The sequence below is a fragment of the Phalaenopsis equestris genome, unplaced genomic scaffold, assembly GCF_001263595.1.
Source record: "Phalaenopsis equestris unplaced genomic scaffold, ASM126359v1 Scaffold212394, whole genome shotgun sequence".
Taxonomy (NCBI): Eukaryota; Viridiplantae; Streptophyta; class Magnoliopsida; order Asparagales; family Orchidaceae; genus Phalaenopsis; species Phalaenopsis equestris.
Genome location: NW_018231327.1, coordinates 27,411 through 45,602, shown reverse-complemented (window position 1 = coordinate 45,602; position 18,192 = coordinate 27,411). Strand labels below are relative to the sequence as shown.

General features: G+C 34.3%; 1 protein-coding gene across 3 annotated transcripts in view; it reads left to right on the top strand.

Moving 5' to 3' along the window:
- The first annotated feature begins 6,136 nt into the window (after window positions 1–6,136).
- LOC110036904 (phytochrome C) overlaps window positions 6,137–18,192 on the top strand; it is a 23,969-nt gene continuing 11,913 nt past the window's right edge. Inside the window, exons 1-3 of one of the 3 annotated variants that reach the window (XM_020741453.1) lie at window positions 6,140–6,547; window positions 6,678–8,860; window positions 8,958–9,795. In XM_020741453.1, coding sequence (XP_020597112.1) covers window positions 6,781–8,860; window positions 8,958–9,795 — 2,918 coding nt within the window. In that variant the 5' untranslated portion in view covers window positions 6,140–6,547; window positions 6,678–6,780. Of the gene's footprint in view, window positions 8,861–8,957; window positions 9,796–18,192 lie in introns of all 3 variants that reach the window. The other 2 variants (XM_020741455.1, XM_020741454.1) reach the window with 2 other exon arrangements.

The window sequence follows — 18,192 nt, the reverse complement described above, 5'->3', positions numbered from 1 at the left end:
TGAGTACCATAAGGTTTGAATAGACTTGTCACAAATATTCTCTTCATTGAACTATACAATTAATAATTTATTGTGGCTTATAATATCTTATCACTTAAGATGTTACCTAAAGCACAAATAAGGTTATTGGCTTTGATGAAGAACTCTTACCTCTACAAAATAATCCATTTTAAGATTTGTTACTCAATAGTTAAGATCAAACCTAATGATTTAAATCATAAAACAGTGACAAAACTTTCCAATGAAAAATCTGAAAATTTCATTCTTTTGATAAAAAAAATATTATTATCACATCCTTGTGTTGGCTAATCCATTTCCCCACTTTACAAAAGTGGTTCTTTCAAGCTATCTTGAATTCATGTGGAATTGAGCCTTTCACCTACATGCCAGGTTAAATTGGAGTTTCATGAACTTGAATAAAAATTTGAAAAAACTTTTGAAACCCTTTTAGGAGGACCTTGAAATTAAAATAATATTCTTCAGAGATATAAAAGAAAAGGAAAGGATATTATCCCATAGTGATGTTAATGGTCAGACTGTATTTTGAGAAATTTCATACCTTCATAAAATATGATTAGATAAATCATGAAAAGTTATAAAGTATTTCTAATTAAAGACAAAACACCAATTACAAAGTTGTTACACCAAGGAAAAATTGATGGAATAAAAAAGATGATATCTCATGCAAAGATGACCTTTGAATAATATTTTGGCAATCTTGCTCCTCTCTAAACATATGTGCAGATGATGGAATCATGAGAAGTTGTAAAGTTTCATTGGATAAAGACAAAATACCAACTACGAAAGATACTTCTCCTAACTTGAAGAATAGAGCATCTGTAATGCATATTGACTTGGAATCCAACTCGGAGGATGAGTCTGGCACTTAAGGTTGGTTTATTACTAAAATGAAATTAAGAATCCCTTTGAGTATTTTGTCAGATGAGAAAAGATGGTAAGAGAAAAGATGCTGAATTGATGAATCTATTGACAAAAAAATAGTAAATATATCTCTGATCATAGATATCAATAAAGACAAGGTTTTGAGGCTGACTAATGTTTGAATCTAAATTATTCATATTTAAGGGATTATCTAATTAGATGTATATTTACTCCATATTCTCCATCTTCAAACTCTTTTTGCAAAACTAAAAATTAAAATCACTTCGCCACCACATAATATTTTAAATGAATTTTTGAAAGGGAAATTTATACTCGTACTCAATTCCATTTGAATTTTTTAACTTAATATCAAAACTCAAAATTGAGTCGTTCCAAATCCATGAAATATTTTGTAAAAAAATGTGTCAATATTGAAGTGAGCTAAAATTAATCAATTTAAGGAGAGGGCACAATTTTAGAACTTTCTTTTTGATTTTTGACTTTCATGAGAAAATCAAGCCAACGAAGTCATCTCAATCATCATTGAATGATGGGAAAACTTATCATAAGAGTTCTAACTATATACTGAGGCTGTTATGAAAGTGACAATTCATAATCTCAAAATATAGCCTCATGATCATAATGCAAAGAAAGCTCCTTGATGTATGTGCTTAGAGATTGAACACAAGATTCTCATTCAAGGGTAGGTCATTGATGCTGAAGAATGAGAAGTACAATGCATGTTGAACTTTTAAAAAAATTTATATTATACCATTTAGGCTGTAAAATAAGTTAATTTTTAAATATCAGGGGGCGACGACTTGAATCCATTGAATGCTTGTCCCTAAAGTGTGTGAGTAAGGCTGATTGCACTTATTACAAGGGATGTTTCCAATACTCAACTTTCTAGTCTTTGAAAAGTTATGAAAAGCCTTTTAGGGTTTAGAATGATAAACATATAAAGTATAAATAGATTAATACACAAAATTTGAGAAATAAAAATGCTTGGCATCAATCTTATTAAAGTAAAAAATAAAAGCATTACTCATTATTTATATATGATTAACACTGGGTCCGTTCGTGAAAGAAGTTTTCGATGATTTGCTTTTGGGTCCTCGACGGATGACATGCCATGTGACAAAATTTTCTTTCAAGAAGTAATAGGAGTCTAACGATCATTGAGTCTCTGAATCTCAGAAGAAAGCTTGAACTCTTAGGTTGAACTTAAATGAAATTGAACTCAACTAAATCTCCAACATAAACACTCTTTAATTCAACTGAAATTAAACAAAATCAAAATTTTTTAAATGGAAATTGGGTGCAAAATTTAAATTTGAACAATTGTTGAACTTAAATGAAATTGAACTCAACTAAATCTCAAACATAAACACTCTCTTAATTCAACTGAAATTTAACAAAATCAAAATTTTTGAAATGGAAATTGGGTGCAAAATTTAAATTTGAAAAAAATTAAAGTATGGTTGATACTGGGCAAGGTTTAATGTTCCATAGGGTGTCCTTTACCCAATACGACTAAAATAAAACTCATAAGATCACTGATAAATTAATTAACTCTTAAAAAAGTTTTCAAATAAAATAAGTAATCTTCAAATAAAAACAATCACATACTCAAACAAAAACTTAAGGCCAAAAATTTTCAAAACGACATCTATCAATTCAAGATCCTTTGAGGTCTAGGGCAATGTCACCTGGGATTAATTTTCCCTTTGATTAGCTTTTAAGTTAGATGCGAGTCCGTGCGCTTTCTAACATAATCTAATCACTTTGTTCACCTCATAGTTTGGATGTGAGTCCCTGTGCTTTCCATTATAAAGTGTTTAGGCCAAAATTCTTCCAACAAATTATATCAAACCAATCAAATTGAACAAGCACAATAAACCAAAAACATTTTTCAAAAATAATCGTTCAACACTTCCTACAAAATATGCATTTTTTTCCAAAAACAAGAAAGAATCCACCGAAGCAATTAATTTTTTTTAAAAATGAACACTCATAAAATGATCAACTACAACAATCAAAGTGAATAAAAAATACCAACAAAATTAAAAAAATCTCAAATTTTTTAAAACATCTAAGCCTCTTAAGGATTTGTCATCCTTAAACTATTCTAGTTATTATTTAGATAAGGTGTAATTTCCCTTGTGGTCTCTGCATCCAAATATAACTAAAAAATTCACTGTTGTTCAAAAATGAAACAACATTTCACAAAACCAAATTTAAAAAATCAATCTAAGAAAAATGAAATGTTAAACACAATGCACAACAAGTCTAGTTCAAACTTTTTTGGGTTCGTTAGAAATTGGAGTATGCCTCACAAGGAACCAACATGATAGGACCAAGTTGATTGACCTCACACAAATCGAGGTTTAGTTTTAGAGATCAATCCCTTTGATTATTCTCAATTTAATCTATCACACATCTGGAATAAGTTTGTATTGATCCATCAGAAGTTGGAGCCAGCCCCATGTGGCACCATTATGATGTGATTAAATTTGTTAAATTCAAATTAGTCAGGGTTGATTATGGTTATTGATCCTTTGGGCTAGTAAAGCTAAGATGCAAAAAATCACATGCCCCTTTTAGTGTAGCCCATCGTAACCTTTCTGTAAACCTTCTCAAGGTTCATTGGAAGTTGGACTACACCCCATGTGCCACCAACACAATATGAATAGGTTGATTGATCTTCTTACTATCTATAACTTGTTGGGTTAGTGTCATAATCTCATTTAGTATACTCAACGCACATTGGAGCAAAGATTAGTCAAGCATTGTTTGTTCCTATTAAAACTCCCTCCAAGTTTCATTGAGTCCACTAAGAGTTGTATTACACCCTATAAGACAACAACATAATATGATCAAGTCGATTAATTCCAGATCAGTCAAGGTTGATCTCAAGAGCTAATCCATAATTTTGAGTTAAAGCAAATCTCGTAACAAACTTTTTCTCGCTCCAACTTATTGCACGACACGGTGATATTTTGTTCCTTTCTTCAGAGGATGCCAGTTTTGGATGGTGTACATCCAACCCCAATGGAGCTGACACCTTGATTGAGTAAAACAAAGAGAGAGTTATGTTTATATAATCGCTCCCTAGAGTCAGTCATTGCTTGACACTGTGTCGGAATGTTGTACTTCAAGTTAGAGTGAACAAACTCAATCAAGTCGGCAGGGCTAGCTGATGTCGATGGATTTTTGGTTATGATCAATTCAATATATTAGACTTGTAAATCTAGGTTTGGTAAATGGGCACCTTTTCAAATCATATAGTCAATTGAACTCTGTTGACCTCACTTTTGTTGAGGTCTAGTCTTTCTTCTTTAGAAGCCTAGGACTTAGCCATATGACTTTCCTGTTGACTATCCTATATTCTAGTCTTTCTTCTTTAGAAGCCTAGGACTTAGCCCTATGACTTTCCTGTTGACTATCCTATAGGACTAGTAATGAAACTAATAAAACCCTACCCCGATAGAAATTCTAAACACATCTCTTTGCTTTTCTTGGAGTTCCAAATGTTTGGTTTTAACCTCTCGAACTTAGTAGGATGGAACCAACATGGGGAAGCTCAAGAGGAGTCCCCATAGGACTGTCTGGCCTTAGGGTTAGCCCTAGGTGGTGTGGTCTTGGCCAGTCATGTACAAACACACTTGAACCCCTCACTTTCACTCACAACCTAAAAATCCTAAACCAAACATGCTTAGCTTGATTCCTTTCTCTTTTGGAAACTCATGTGGGTGGTCCCCCAAATCCTTAGCCTTTGGTTAGGATGATCAGACCAACACATGAAGGATCTAAAGTGAGGATTACCAGAGTTTCATGGCATCATATAGGTAATTTTGTGATTTGCTTCCTCACTAAACCCAATTTACCAAAAATTTCCAATTTTGGCCTTTTAGCCCCAAACTTTTCCAAAAAAACAAAAATGCCCCTAAAACCCAAATTTTCCGAAAATTGCCCAAATTCCTAAATTTTCTTCCAAATTCCCAAATTTTCTTCAAAAATCTTCTCAAACCATTTCAAACCACTCAAATTACCAAAAACATCCCAAAATTCTCAAGATTGCACAAAATACCCTCCATGTCCAAAAAATCCCAAAACCTTCCAAATATTTCCAAACATTTTCTAAATCAATCCTAACCACCCATTGATCCTAGTCACCCATTGGACACAATTTGACCAAATTGACCAATTTTGACCAAAATCCCAATTTTACTCCTGAAGGCACAAATCCTCCAAATTTATCCCAATTTTCACCAAATTGATTCAATTTTGACCAAAATCCCAATTTTACTCCTGAAGGCCCAAATCCTCCAAATTTATCCCAATTTCCACCAAACTGATTCCAAAATTCCCCAATTTCAAACCCAAATCAAATTTCATCATGTCCCAACCCAATTGAAACCAAATTCTAGCCCAATTGAACTCAATATGTAGATTTAACAAATCAATTTGGTGGAAATTGGGGAACTTTGGAAATAATTTGGCGGACCTAGTTTTATTTCTATTTATTTATTTTATTTCAAATTAATGAGTTTATTTTTTTAATTTTGTTTAATCAAGAAAAAAATCGGATAAGAAGATCAGGTGAGGTCAGCCCCACGATGCTCTAGAGATGTTTGTGCATCTAGTTTGAGCCACTCGTGAAGTCTGTGGACTCTGTTTCAGCAAGTGTTCCCGTCACGTGGCTTGGTCCGGTGGCGGGCCCATAATAAATCCAGTACGATTATTTTGATTCACACAAATGGAGTTACGCCTACTTTCCGTTGTAAAGTGAATTGTAATTTCTCTTAAATTACCATTTTTGTCGGTGAATATAATGCTTTTAAGAAGTTTATAAATTAGTGCCAATTATAGATTTTTTTTGTTAAATATATGTTTCAACTTTTTAATTATTTGAAGGAAATGTTCGCACGATACAAACAATTTCACCGTCTGTAGCGGTATTGACAGTTATTGGTAATTGTTGAAATTCTTGATTACATTGCAGGTTAAGAAACTGGGAAATCATCCTAATTTTTTTATTTATAAGAATACCAAGATAATATAATATAATTAACAGATAATACGAAAGCCCTAGTCAGTAATCATCCTCTGAGCTGCACTGCATTTATTATCAAGAAAATTATAAAAAAATTAATAAAAAGTAAATTTTAAAGTAGGATTATAAAGACATAAAAAAATCACTCCTATTTATTTAGGCAAAGAACAAGGAAGATGGGTTTCATTACTGAATTTCATCATATTTTGAAGGTGCCTACTTAACTGACGATCTCTTTGTACTTGATTTTATGCTAAATAATTTCTTTAATCGAAGGCTACTCTGTTCTTATTTTTCATTCTGTTCATAGAAATTTAATAGCTTTCCTTGCATTAGTTGTCTGATTAGTCGTGCAAAACTGTTCTCCTGGTTCAAAAGGGAAGCTTGCAAGAAGAATCAGATTTTTTTTTTATTGTATAGTTTTGGGGAGAACATTATTTCAAGGTTATGATGCTTTTACGAGGATTAGGTCATCATTTTCCCTGTTATCGTTTTCCCTCACTAATTTGCTGAGCGGATAAGAACCCATTCATGGGGACTCAACTTGGATCGTACCATCACTTTCTATGTTTATCAAAACGAAAGTAACTATCTTGGAGAGAACTTACGGTTTGTTCCAACACATGTATTGTTGATTGTTCCCTTTCAATTTTATAGATTCATTTCTACTCTATTTTCTCTCTTTTTGTGGTATTTTGTTGGGTTGGTCTATACTTGGGGCTCTGATTTATGTATCCAGTCCATTGAGCTGGGGTTCAGAATCTGAAATGCATATTCTTAGGCATTCATAACCTTGTTTGCGTTGATTTTGTGGATACTCCGGTGATTGGATTGCATAAGATATGTCATCAAAGCCAAACAAGGAGAGCTGTTCCAGGGGCAGCTCAGCCCGTTCCAAACATACCGCTAGGGTTTTTGCTCAGACATCCTTAGACGCCAAGCTCCATGCTGAGTTCGAGGAATCAGGCCAGCCCTTTGATTACTCCATATCAATGGGTGCTGCGAACCTTTCAACAAGTGGCGAGGGTGGAGAGAGCAGTGGCATCCCATCTTCTTCAGTTTCCGCCTATCTCCAACGAATGCAGAGAGGGCAGTGCATTCAACCATTTGGGTGCATGGTAGCAGTTGATGACCAAACCTTTGTGGTCATCGCATACAGTGAGAATGCCCCCGAGATGCTTGATTTGACCCCCCATGCAGTCCCCAGCATTGAACAGCGGGATGCTTTAACAATTGGGATGGATGCCCGCTCTCTTTTTAGGTCCCTTAGCTTTATTGCGTTGCAGAAAGCTGCAAGCTTTGCTGATGTCAATCTCCTTAATCCCATACTAGTGCATTGCAGAAACTCCGGGAAGCCCTTTTATGCAATTCTACACAGGATTAATGAAGGATTAGTTATAGAGTTGGAGCCTGTTAATCCAACAGATGTACCAGTGACTGCTGCTGGGGCGCTTAAATCATATAAACTAGCTGCAAAGGCCATTTCAAGGTTGCAATCTTTGCCTAGTGGGAGCATATCTCTTATGTGTGATGTCTTGGTTCGGGAAGTGAATGAACTCACAGGCTATGATAGGGTGATGGTTTACAAGTTCCATGAAGATGAGCATGGTGAAGTTATTGCTGAGTGCCACCGGCCTGATTTGGAGCCTTATCTTGGTTTGCATTACCCGGCCACTGATATACCACAGGCTTCAAGATTTCTGTTCATGAAGAATAAAGTTAGGATGATATGTGATTGCTCTGCTCAGCCTGTCAAAGTCATACAGGATCATAGGTTTGCTCAGCCTATGAGCCTATGTGGCTCCACCTTGAGAGCTCCTCATGGCTGTCATGCTCAGTACATGGCTAACATGGGGTCAATTGCCTCTCTCGTGCTATCCATTACAATCAATGATGATGACGATGATGACGGTACGAGGGATAGTGATCAGCAGCCAAAGGGAAGGAAGCTTTGGGGATTGGTAGTTTGTCATCACACAAGTCCTAGATTTGTACCATTCCCACTTAGATATGCTTGTGAATTCTTGCTTCAAGTTTTTGGAATACAGCTGAACAAAGAAGTTGAGTTAGCTGCTCAAACAAAGGAGAAGCATATACTTCAGACACAGATTGTTATATGTGACATGATTCTTAGAGATTCTCCAATCAGTATTTTCACACAGTCGCCTAATGTAATGGATCTTGTTAAGTGTGAAGGCGCTGCCCTTTATTATCGTGAGCAGTTTTGGCTACTTGGAACAACCCCTACTGAAGTTCAGATAAAAGATATCATTGCTTGGCTTCAAGAGTGCCATGATGGATCTACAGGATTAAGCACAGACAGCTTGACAGAAGCAGGTTATCCTGGTGCTGATGCCCTTGGAGATTCTGTTTGTGGAATGGCAGCAATTAAAATCACTTCTTCTGATTTCATATTTTGGTTTAGACCACATACCGCCAAGGAAATCAAATGGGGAGGAGCCAAGGATGAACCTGCTGACAAAGAAAATGAATTTGGGAAAATGCATCCCAGGGCTTCTTTTAAAGCTTTTCTGGAGGTGGTAAAAAATCGAAGCCTTCCATGGGAAGATGTTGAGATGGATGCAATTCATTCGTTGCAGCTTATATTTCGTGGCTTGCTCCAAAATGAGATTGTAGCTGTTGAATCAAAGTCCATAGTGCAGGCGGAAACTTATGCTAAACGGAAAATTCAAGGTTTGGAGGAGCTTCGTACTGTTACTACTGAAATGGTTCGTCTCATTGAGACTGCGACAGTGCCAATTCTAGCTGTTGATTCTTTGGGGACCTTGAATGGATGGAATACAAAGGCAGCTGAGCTTACAGGGTTGTCTGCCGAAGAGGCTATTGGAATGCCTTTTATCAACCTTGTTGAGGATGAAACTTCAGATGCGGCAAAGAATGTATTTAGCTTAGCATTGCAAGGTAAATTTTTATCCTGTTGTAATTTTTATGTTTTTATTATCTATGGTTTAGTTCATTTGTAAGAAAAATTGCTTTTTGTTTTTATGAGCACATTCAGCACTTCTACTGTTACTGACAGGGAAAGAAGAAAAGAATGTAGAAATTAAACTTAAAACGTTCGGCCCTAAACAAAAAAATGGACCTGTTATCTTAGTAGTCAATGCTTGTTGTAGCCATGACCTGAATGATATTGTGGTGGGAGTTTGTTTTATTGGTCAAGATATGACACAGCATAAAATGGTCATGGATAAGTATACTCGTATTCAAGGTGATTATACTGCAATAATCCGAAATCCAAGTGCTCTCATTCCACCAATATTCATGATTGATGCATATGGTTGCTGCTCTGAATGGAATGCTTCTATGCAAGAAATTTCTGGTTTGAAGAGAGAGGATGCCATAGGTAAAATGCTCATAGGGGAGGTTTTTACTCTTCAGAGTTTTGGCTGTAGAGTCAAAGATCATGACACCTTAACGAAGCTTAGGATTGTGCTTAATCGGGCCATTGCGGGGCATGACATGGAGAAATTTCTCTTTGGGCTCTATAATACGAATGACAAGTATGTGGAAGCATTGCTATCTGCAAACAAGAAAACAGATGCTGAAGAGAAGGTTACAGGAGTGTTGTGCTTTTTGCACGTGGCCAGTCCAGAGCTCCAGCATGCTTTGCAGGCTCAAAGAATGTCTGAACATGCTGCAATGAACAGTCTAAAAGAGTTGGCTCACCTTCGCCAGGAAATTCGGAATCCCCTAAGAGGAATTGTATTTACACGCAATTTGATGGAGGCGTCGGAGCTAACTGAGCAGCAGCAGAAGCTTATTAGGACAAGCGCCCTGTGTCATGAGCAGTTGGAAAAGATCTTAGATGATACGAACTTGGAAAACATTGAACAATGGTATGTAATGTTTATTATAACTATGTTACATTGCAATACATTTTTTCTTAATATTGCAAAAATTAGGACTGAGACGTGTAGTTGGAAGAACAAAAATCACAAAAAGTAACATACACCGTAATGCTTTTATTATAAATTTTTCTTTTTTGTTGGAAGACTCGGGCTTATTGTATAAAAAATGATCTTAATTTATTAGAATTAAATGAAAATATGACACTAAATAGGATGCAATGGAGAAAAAGGGTTCATGTAGCCGACCCCACGTAGTGGGATTAAGGCTTTGTTGTTGTTGTAGTTAATGATATCTTGATACTTTAATAGCATTGTCATTTGCATGAGTTGATGCAATTCTCAAAGTCCACAATTATTAGAAACATTAGTTGTGTGGGCTCAAATAAACAAACTGAAACTTGATTGTTATTTTGGTAGTTTAGTGCTTTTTTAATGCGAATTTAGTTTCACTTTTTCATCTTGAAGTAAAATATGCTCTAACTTAACCTTGTTATAAGATTTCGTGTGTATTGAAGATCAAAGTTTACCATTTCCCTGGGTTAAATTTTTCTATATTGTTGTTGTTGTTTTTGTTAAACTCTGTCAATGCACTAGTTTATGATTTTTGGGCTCTGCTGGCTCTTTGCTTCAGGTAATGATATCCAGGTGGTTATCTTTGTCCAGCATGGGCAAATACCTGCAAATAAAGGTCCTCCCTAAAATAAATTTTAATTCTATGGATATGAAGTTTTTTTAATCGTTTTGGATGATGGGTGTGGGGCTTGAAGCATTATGGGTGAGACAATTTCTTTCTTCAGGAGAGAGGATTATTACTTGGTTGTTTCCTTTTTCTTATTCTTTCCTTTAGTTAATGATTGATCGACAAGTGTCATTGACGCTGTATAGATTTGTGACCTACCTGATTGCATTATATGAATAGTATATGATTTTTGTTTTTCTTTCTTATAGTTGGTTATTAAGAATGTTTGACTATAAATTTATTTCTATTACTTTATATTCATCTTGTTTATTAGTATTTTTTTTTTTTGCTACGTAGCCTGTTTTTTTGTGAGCATTGAATTTTTATTATTGCATTTGTTGCATTAAATTTTGTTATCTCTTCTAAAAAATCTATAAACTAGGCATCTACTCTATTTTCATTTTACTAATGCTACTTTGCTTATTATAATTAGATTAGAGGCCTTGGACTCGAAATCACCCTGCAAAAACAGTAAATTTCAATACTTGGTTTCTCAAGTTCTCATAGAGCACATACCATATATTCCATTTGATGTGCATTATTAAAAAAAAAATGAATATTGGGGCACACAACTATTCTGAAGGCATAATATATACTGGTTTATGGCAACATGTTATTTAACTTTCAAAAAGCATTGCTGGATGCATATTTATTATGGGTAAATAGGATATAATGATCCGACATAGATTGAATAATTATAGCTTGTTTATCATTATCTTTTATTTATGTTATTACAAATGCTATCTTGGCGTAAAGGCATGATTTTCTTGCTTCTCAATGATTTTGCATTACTTTTTCTTGAATGACGAGATAAAATTTAATTATTGAAGGTTACGTTTTGTGCTTCAAAAATTTCGACGCACCCAGACTCTCACATTTGTTTGTTGAGAGAGCTTTAAGGGTCAATTTTTCAGAAGGCAAATGGATTATTAGATAAGATACTACCCAGAGATTTCGCCCTCATATTGCGAAACTTTTTGATGTGGGGTTCGAGGTTTCTTATAGGCTGCAACACTTGTTTAATTACCCTCTATGATAACAGGAGAGAACTTTTGATTAAGGCTAGTAATTTAGAGTTGAATATTTAACATATAGTAACATCAAACAAACAGTTTAAACTCTAAATTGTAAAATTTGTTACTTTGAGCTTAAAGTAGATGGTGATGGAAACAATGAAAAACCTAATCAAGATTTAATGGTTTCGTCTCCGATTCAACGTGGTCCCTAATCTAATTAGTCAGAGGTAGTCGATCTAATTTCACAGATGAATCATTGTCAGTAATTATGAGTTGCATCGTCTAAGGGATCCTTGTAGTTATTGGTTGGATGTTTGTCTAAGGGGATAATTTTAAGTCGACCTTAACTAACATAAGGTTTTCATAACAATCAATTATACTGTTATGATTAATAAGTTGAAGGACAGAAGGTAGTTGGGGAATATATGGACTGCAGTTGTAATCGGAAAATAATGATATCATTAGCAACAACCATTCTGTCAGAGGACTCTAGTTGTAACCATTTTTCAAGGAGCCTTTGGGCCAAACTAGACGTACAAAGGACTCGAGTCACGCCAATACTAGGGGGAAATTATTTTGAGTGAGAATATAATAACACATTCGATTTGGCTTTAAGCTCTTTTGTGAGCTAAAATATATAAAAAATTTGTCAGTCTTGACAAATTATTTCGGATGGTGGTATAGTTTGCTTTAAGTTTTAAAGCCATTAATTTTTACTTGGTATTGATTTGAAAGCTTAGTTTGAATATTGGTTTGAAATTAACTATTTTGGTTGTCAACACAGCCATCATAGAGGATGTGAACATTTAAAACTTTTATACTTGAATTTCATTTAAATTTGTTAGTTTGAGCATTTTAGGATACAAGACATGTCGATTCCACTTCTAATAAGGATGAGGATCAGATTATGTGATTTGGACTTGCAAATTTATATCTTATGATTTGAATATTTATTTTGAAATTGCTAGACTCGTCAGCTCCAGTTCTCGCGAGGAGGAGGGTCGGACTATTTTGGTGGGACTTACAATCTTTCCTTATAGATAGGGCAACCTGATGGATTAATTTTCAATATATGAATTATTTGACTGTAAGTTTAGCCCTAACTCGTGCATCATTCCTAAGTTATTCGTTAAAACATTTGGTATTTTAGCGGTAGCCCATGAGGTTTATAATTTTGGATGATTAGACATCTTTATTCTTGTATCCATAGCATGCATTTGTATGTATCTTGATACACATACATGATTAATTATCTAGGGTTTTATGCTCTTTAAAATATAATAGCACACGATATTTTCATAAGATGCAATCGCACTCATTATAAAATATTTGCATGCTTTAAATACATTGTACCTAGAAATCATTTTAAATATAAAACTTAAAAATTATATAACTTTTCTTAGTTAAATTAATGCATCGATGCATACAAACATCAACTTTTTAGCTTTTTATATACCCCATTTTGTACGTTTGTAAAAATGTTCCGAATTCGGTGGTAAACTTTTAAATTTCAAAATTCACATATTTGAATTATTTTTGAACCCTAGAAGACTAAATTTGAAATCCCAAAATTTTAAAGTTTGAAAGATTCTAAATTTTAAAGCTCAAAATTTTAAATATTTTAAGTATGACGAGCCCAAATTTCTAAAGCATAGAATATAAAGTATATTAATTTTTTTGTAATTATTTTAAAAGTTTGAAAGCCTAAGATTTGAAGTTATTTAGAAGTCTATATCAATATAAAATTTGACAGCCTCTCGACATCAAACCACATTAGGAGGCATCAGAAGAATGTCAGTCTTCCAAACTATCTTAAAGGACTCACTGGCCAGTGTCTTGAGACACTTTGGTTAGAGAGCAAAAATATTTATTTAAACCGACGGTCTTAAAAGTCACTATAGGTTTTCAATGTTCCTGCAAAAATGGTCAAATCTCTAGTTTACTCAAAGGATGGTTACTCAAGTTTTCTTGAATAGACATTTTAAAAGCAAAATTGGCCTATTAGCCAATTGTTATACCTTCTCGAAGTGATAGGTGATCTACGACAACTAATGGCTTGAAAAGTTGTGGTGAAGCAAGTTGGCCGAATCACACAAGTATATGTTGCAATTAATGATGCGGTTAAAGTGTACCGCATATGGATCCCACGAGAAAAGTACTAGGAGTTATTCTGGAGGGCAAATCTCTCGTTTATTACATTTTAAACCTAGTTTAGAGTGATTACACAAAGTTGTAGTTTAGTAGAATCTTATTCAAAGCTAAAAAGAAAGATAATAGGTTTGGAAAAGAGAAAAAAAGGCAAATAAATTTTACGATTCTTCAAGGTATGTGAGGCTTGCGCCCTTGTAATTTCGGTGATATGGTGGTTCGTGATTTTTCTAGACTTTCCCCTATGCGACAGTTGTCAACAACAATAGAAAGTTCTACTTATGTCTATGCCTAGATCAAAAGAAGGCTAGAATCCATATATTTGAGGCTTCGTCAATCCCCATAGCATCCCGCAGATTTATTCTGACCCCCTTTGTAAAATCCAGATAACATATGTCTATTGTTATTCGGATGTTGTGATTAACAATTTCGTTTCTTTGTGCAACAGGCATGAGTCATAAATCATGAAATATGTTAACATCATAATAGGCCAAATCAGGTGTAAATAAAAATGTTTAGTTTACACAACTATGAAAAAACGATGATTCCTCCGAAAAATGATATAAGGAAAGAAATCATTCGAGAAAATCACAAAAATCACATACCATAAATCACAGAGGTTCGAAACGAAAGTTAGCTACGCATGTTGGAAAGAACGTAGGAAAAACATTTCATTGAAATAATAATTGTAAGTAACAACTGAAAGTAAAAACTTACAATACAATTTGTTCCTTCTTCCAAAGCATCTAACTCGTTTCTCATACAATCACCCTCTAAGAATATGTAAGAAAAATACAAAGTAAAATGCGGAAAAACCCCCTTGGTGAGGATTTATTGCTAAACTAATTTCCTGCTCTGTTGGCGTTCTCATGCCAAAAGGTGGCTTGGTCACGCAAGCATTCTAAATCAGGCGACATGGTCACGCCGATTCCTTTGTGGTCACGCTGCCTCTCTGCAATTCTGGCATGGTCACACCAGAATGTGGCATGCTCACGCCGCTGTTGTCGATAACTTGGCGTGGTTATGCCGCTTCCAGGGGTGGTCACGCCGCTTTAGGCTATTTTTTGGTTTGTTTCTCTCGTTCCAAAATGAATGTATCTGACACCTATACTATGCATAGCAACAACAAAAAACCTTCTTCAATTATAAGTCTGTGATAAATTAGTAAAAAGAATCAGCAATATGCAGGGTAAAAAGTAGGTTAAATTACGTAAAATTGATTCATGTCAATACCCTCAAACTTATTCATTAATCGCCCTTATATAATTTAATAGCTCACTTGGGGCCTCATGAGAAAAATAGAGGCTTCTTTAAGTTTCTAACCATTTAGCTTGTTTATTGAAGTTAAATAAAAATATTTAAATGTCATTTCAAGATCAACTATTCCTAATAATTAATAACTTGATCTTTTCATTAATTCCCTTTGTTCTGCCCTTAGAAAATCCCAAAATTTCATATATTGGTTATATTTAAATTATTTTCACTAACCTCAGATATTTTTGTAGCCATTTATGTGGAACTTACCAATCTAATATTTTTTAACTTTTTCTAGACGATAACCCTAAAAGAGTTTCATTAAAAAATCATGAAAAAACATTATCATTTAATTTCTACTGAATGTCATTTTGTTTTTTTTTTCTTTGAATTTATTGTGCCAATCTCAAACATTTTCTCTGGATTTTTTTACTTTTTGATTTTCTTTTTCTTCTTTCTCTTTTTTTTCTTTTCTTTTTCTTTTTCTATTAAGAATTATTATATCTGATCGACAACATTTTTTTTTCTTAATTTAAATTTGATGGAAAGTTTAGTGTTCCTTAATCAATTAACCTAGAAATTTATTTGTTTAAAGTCACACATTTATGTTATCTTTTAAATTTTAAATTAAGAAAACATTAAATTGGTTAAAAAAATTGAAAAGACATAAAATATCTTTAGTTTGTTACTTAATATTTTAATCACATATTCTTAAATAATCTTGAAATTTCATTAAGCATAGTCCGAAGTAGTTTAAGTTCTTACCCCTTATTCTTAAATCATTGATGTTAATATTTCCTAAATGACATTAATTCCTTTTTTAAAAGTACTTTTGATAACTGGTTGAATAAATTAGAATTCCTAGCCGTTATCTTATTAACATTTAATTTTTTACTAAGTTATGTGAATTACTTTCAGTTTTGTAAAAATCTATAAATTTCCCCCATATTTACTTTTTTCCAAATCATCAGTGACATACAGTAGTAGTAAACTAGATAAAATTAAGAAAGTGCAAGAAAAGTAAATGCAGCAATAGTCACATTAATCTTAGAAACTATTGTACAAAAAATAACAGATATGAAACATAATAGTGTATTAGCAAGAAAAAAAGTAAGAAAACATTGCAAAATAAAAAATCCACCATATATATAAGTCAAAACATGTACAGTACAACGTGCCATAGGTAATCAGTAGGGACAACAACACGTAAGAAAACTCAGGCATACTTCAGCAGACAGACAACAATTTAGTAGCCCTTCCAAGAGAACAAGTCATGTAAAATCAACAATGACAATAACACAGATACAGACACATGATACAAAACACTCAACAATGCAATAGTCGCCCAAGCCACTGACATGACCTTCCTGACCACACTCCTTTGACACAAAGGGTGCATGCACATGATAATGTCGGATTCGCCTAATCACTGTCGGTCTCCTCCATATTGTCCTCTGAAACATAGAGCTTGAAGGGTGGCGCATTTGAAAATGTCACTAACTGGAGCAATCTCTGTACCTTCTAAATGCAATGATGCATGTACCCATACTGTTGTTGATGCTGGCTTGCATAATGCTGCATCTGCATGTGTGCTGCATAATGATGTGTCTACATGTGCACGTCTTAGATTTCTTGAGATATATCCTTCAAACACCTCATCACCTCGGTATTTGAAGAGTTCGGTCGTGATGCGTTACGACGCCTAGAGGAGCTCTCTCCCCTTTCACGGGATGAATGTCGTGCAGAGCAATTAAAAGAAAAGGTGGTCTTGGTGATCGCCTTCAGCAGCGCAAGTAACTCATCTCCACTCCCTCCTACAACCCCCTCTATTGCATAAGGCAAAAATAACACAGGGGTGTCCTAATCCTTAGTGGTATGGTCACTGACGATGTGCATGATGACTGGTGGAGTATCATTCATATATCTATGCGCCTACTGACATTCGTCAATTTTTTGTGATTTCACCTATATTTCACTTTACATTTTACCTGTTATTTTATATTTATTTATTATAGATTTACACTTGGCAAAGTTTTTTGCTTATGTTGTGCAGGTTATTGGTGTTGGATACGAGTATTTAAGAATGAGAAAAATCAATGTAAAAGCAACCTGAAGCGGCGTGACACGCCTAAGTGATTAATAGCAGTGGCGTGGCAACACCTGGATTTGATGTGCCCACACCAGAAATTCAAACCTGTGGCATGACCACGAAGGGATCGGGCGTGACCAAGCCACCTGATTAAGAAGCCTAGCATGACCTACCTTTTTGCGTGACAACGATAATGGAGTGGGAAATCATTTTGGAAAGAATTTTCCTCGCCAAATTTGTGGATTATGATATAAGAATGTTTTCTAGGGCTTCTTGAGAAGAAGGAGAGATCTGGGATGGCTGGAGGTAGAGAATAAGAGAGATTTTGAGTGCTCCTTTAGGTTTTCTTCCTCTCCTTGGGTTGAAATCCTTAAGGGTTGAGTAATCTACTTTGAGTTTTTGTGAGTTTGAGAGTGTTTTTGTATAAGAGTTAGAGTTGCTGCTCTTGTGGAGAGGATAAGCCCTTATTATAGGTTTAACTTTATTTTGTATCTTGCAATGATCTGTATGGATTTCTTGTTTTTGGTTTTCTCAACAATGCGTGACTAACTTATTTTTTCATGTCTGTGCGATGCAGAGGTAGTTGTCTTTATCGTGATTTTTCGAGATGTTTTTTTTGCAACGCAGAGGTAGTTGTCTTTATCGTGATTTTTCGAGATATTTTTTTTGCAACATCTTTCGTGCTTTTATAACTACTATAAGAGTGGTTATAAAAGTGGATCTAATAAAACATCGTTTGAGAAGAAGAGATCGTCGTGATTGTAAAGATTGTAAAGTTATTCCAAGTGAAAATTTAAATACCCAACATCGTTTATTAGTTTTAGATTTTAAGATTAAGAGTTGTAAAATAAAAAATACTAGGACTCATCATTGCAGAATTAGATGGAGAAACTTAAAAGACATAAATAAAATTATTTTGAGTAAAATTCAGGATTTCAAATTTTGGGATATTCATGAAGAAGCAAATGTGATGTGGGATAAAGTAACAAACGCTATTAAACATGTAGCAAAAGATGTTCTTGGAGAATCAAAGGGAAAAATATTTACAAATAAAAATAGTTGGTGGTGGAATAATAATGTGCAAGAAAAGATAAAATATAAGAAGTTATGTTATAAAAATTGGTTTAAATGTAAAAGCT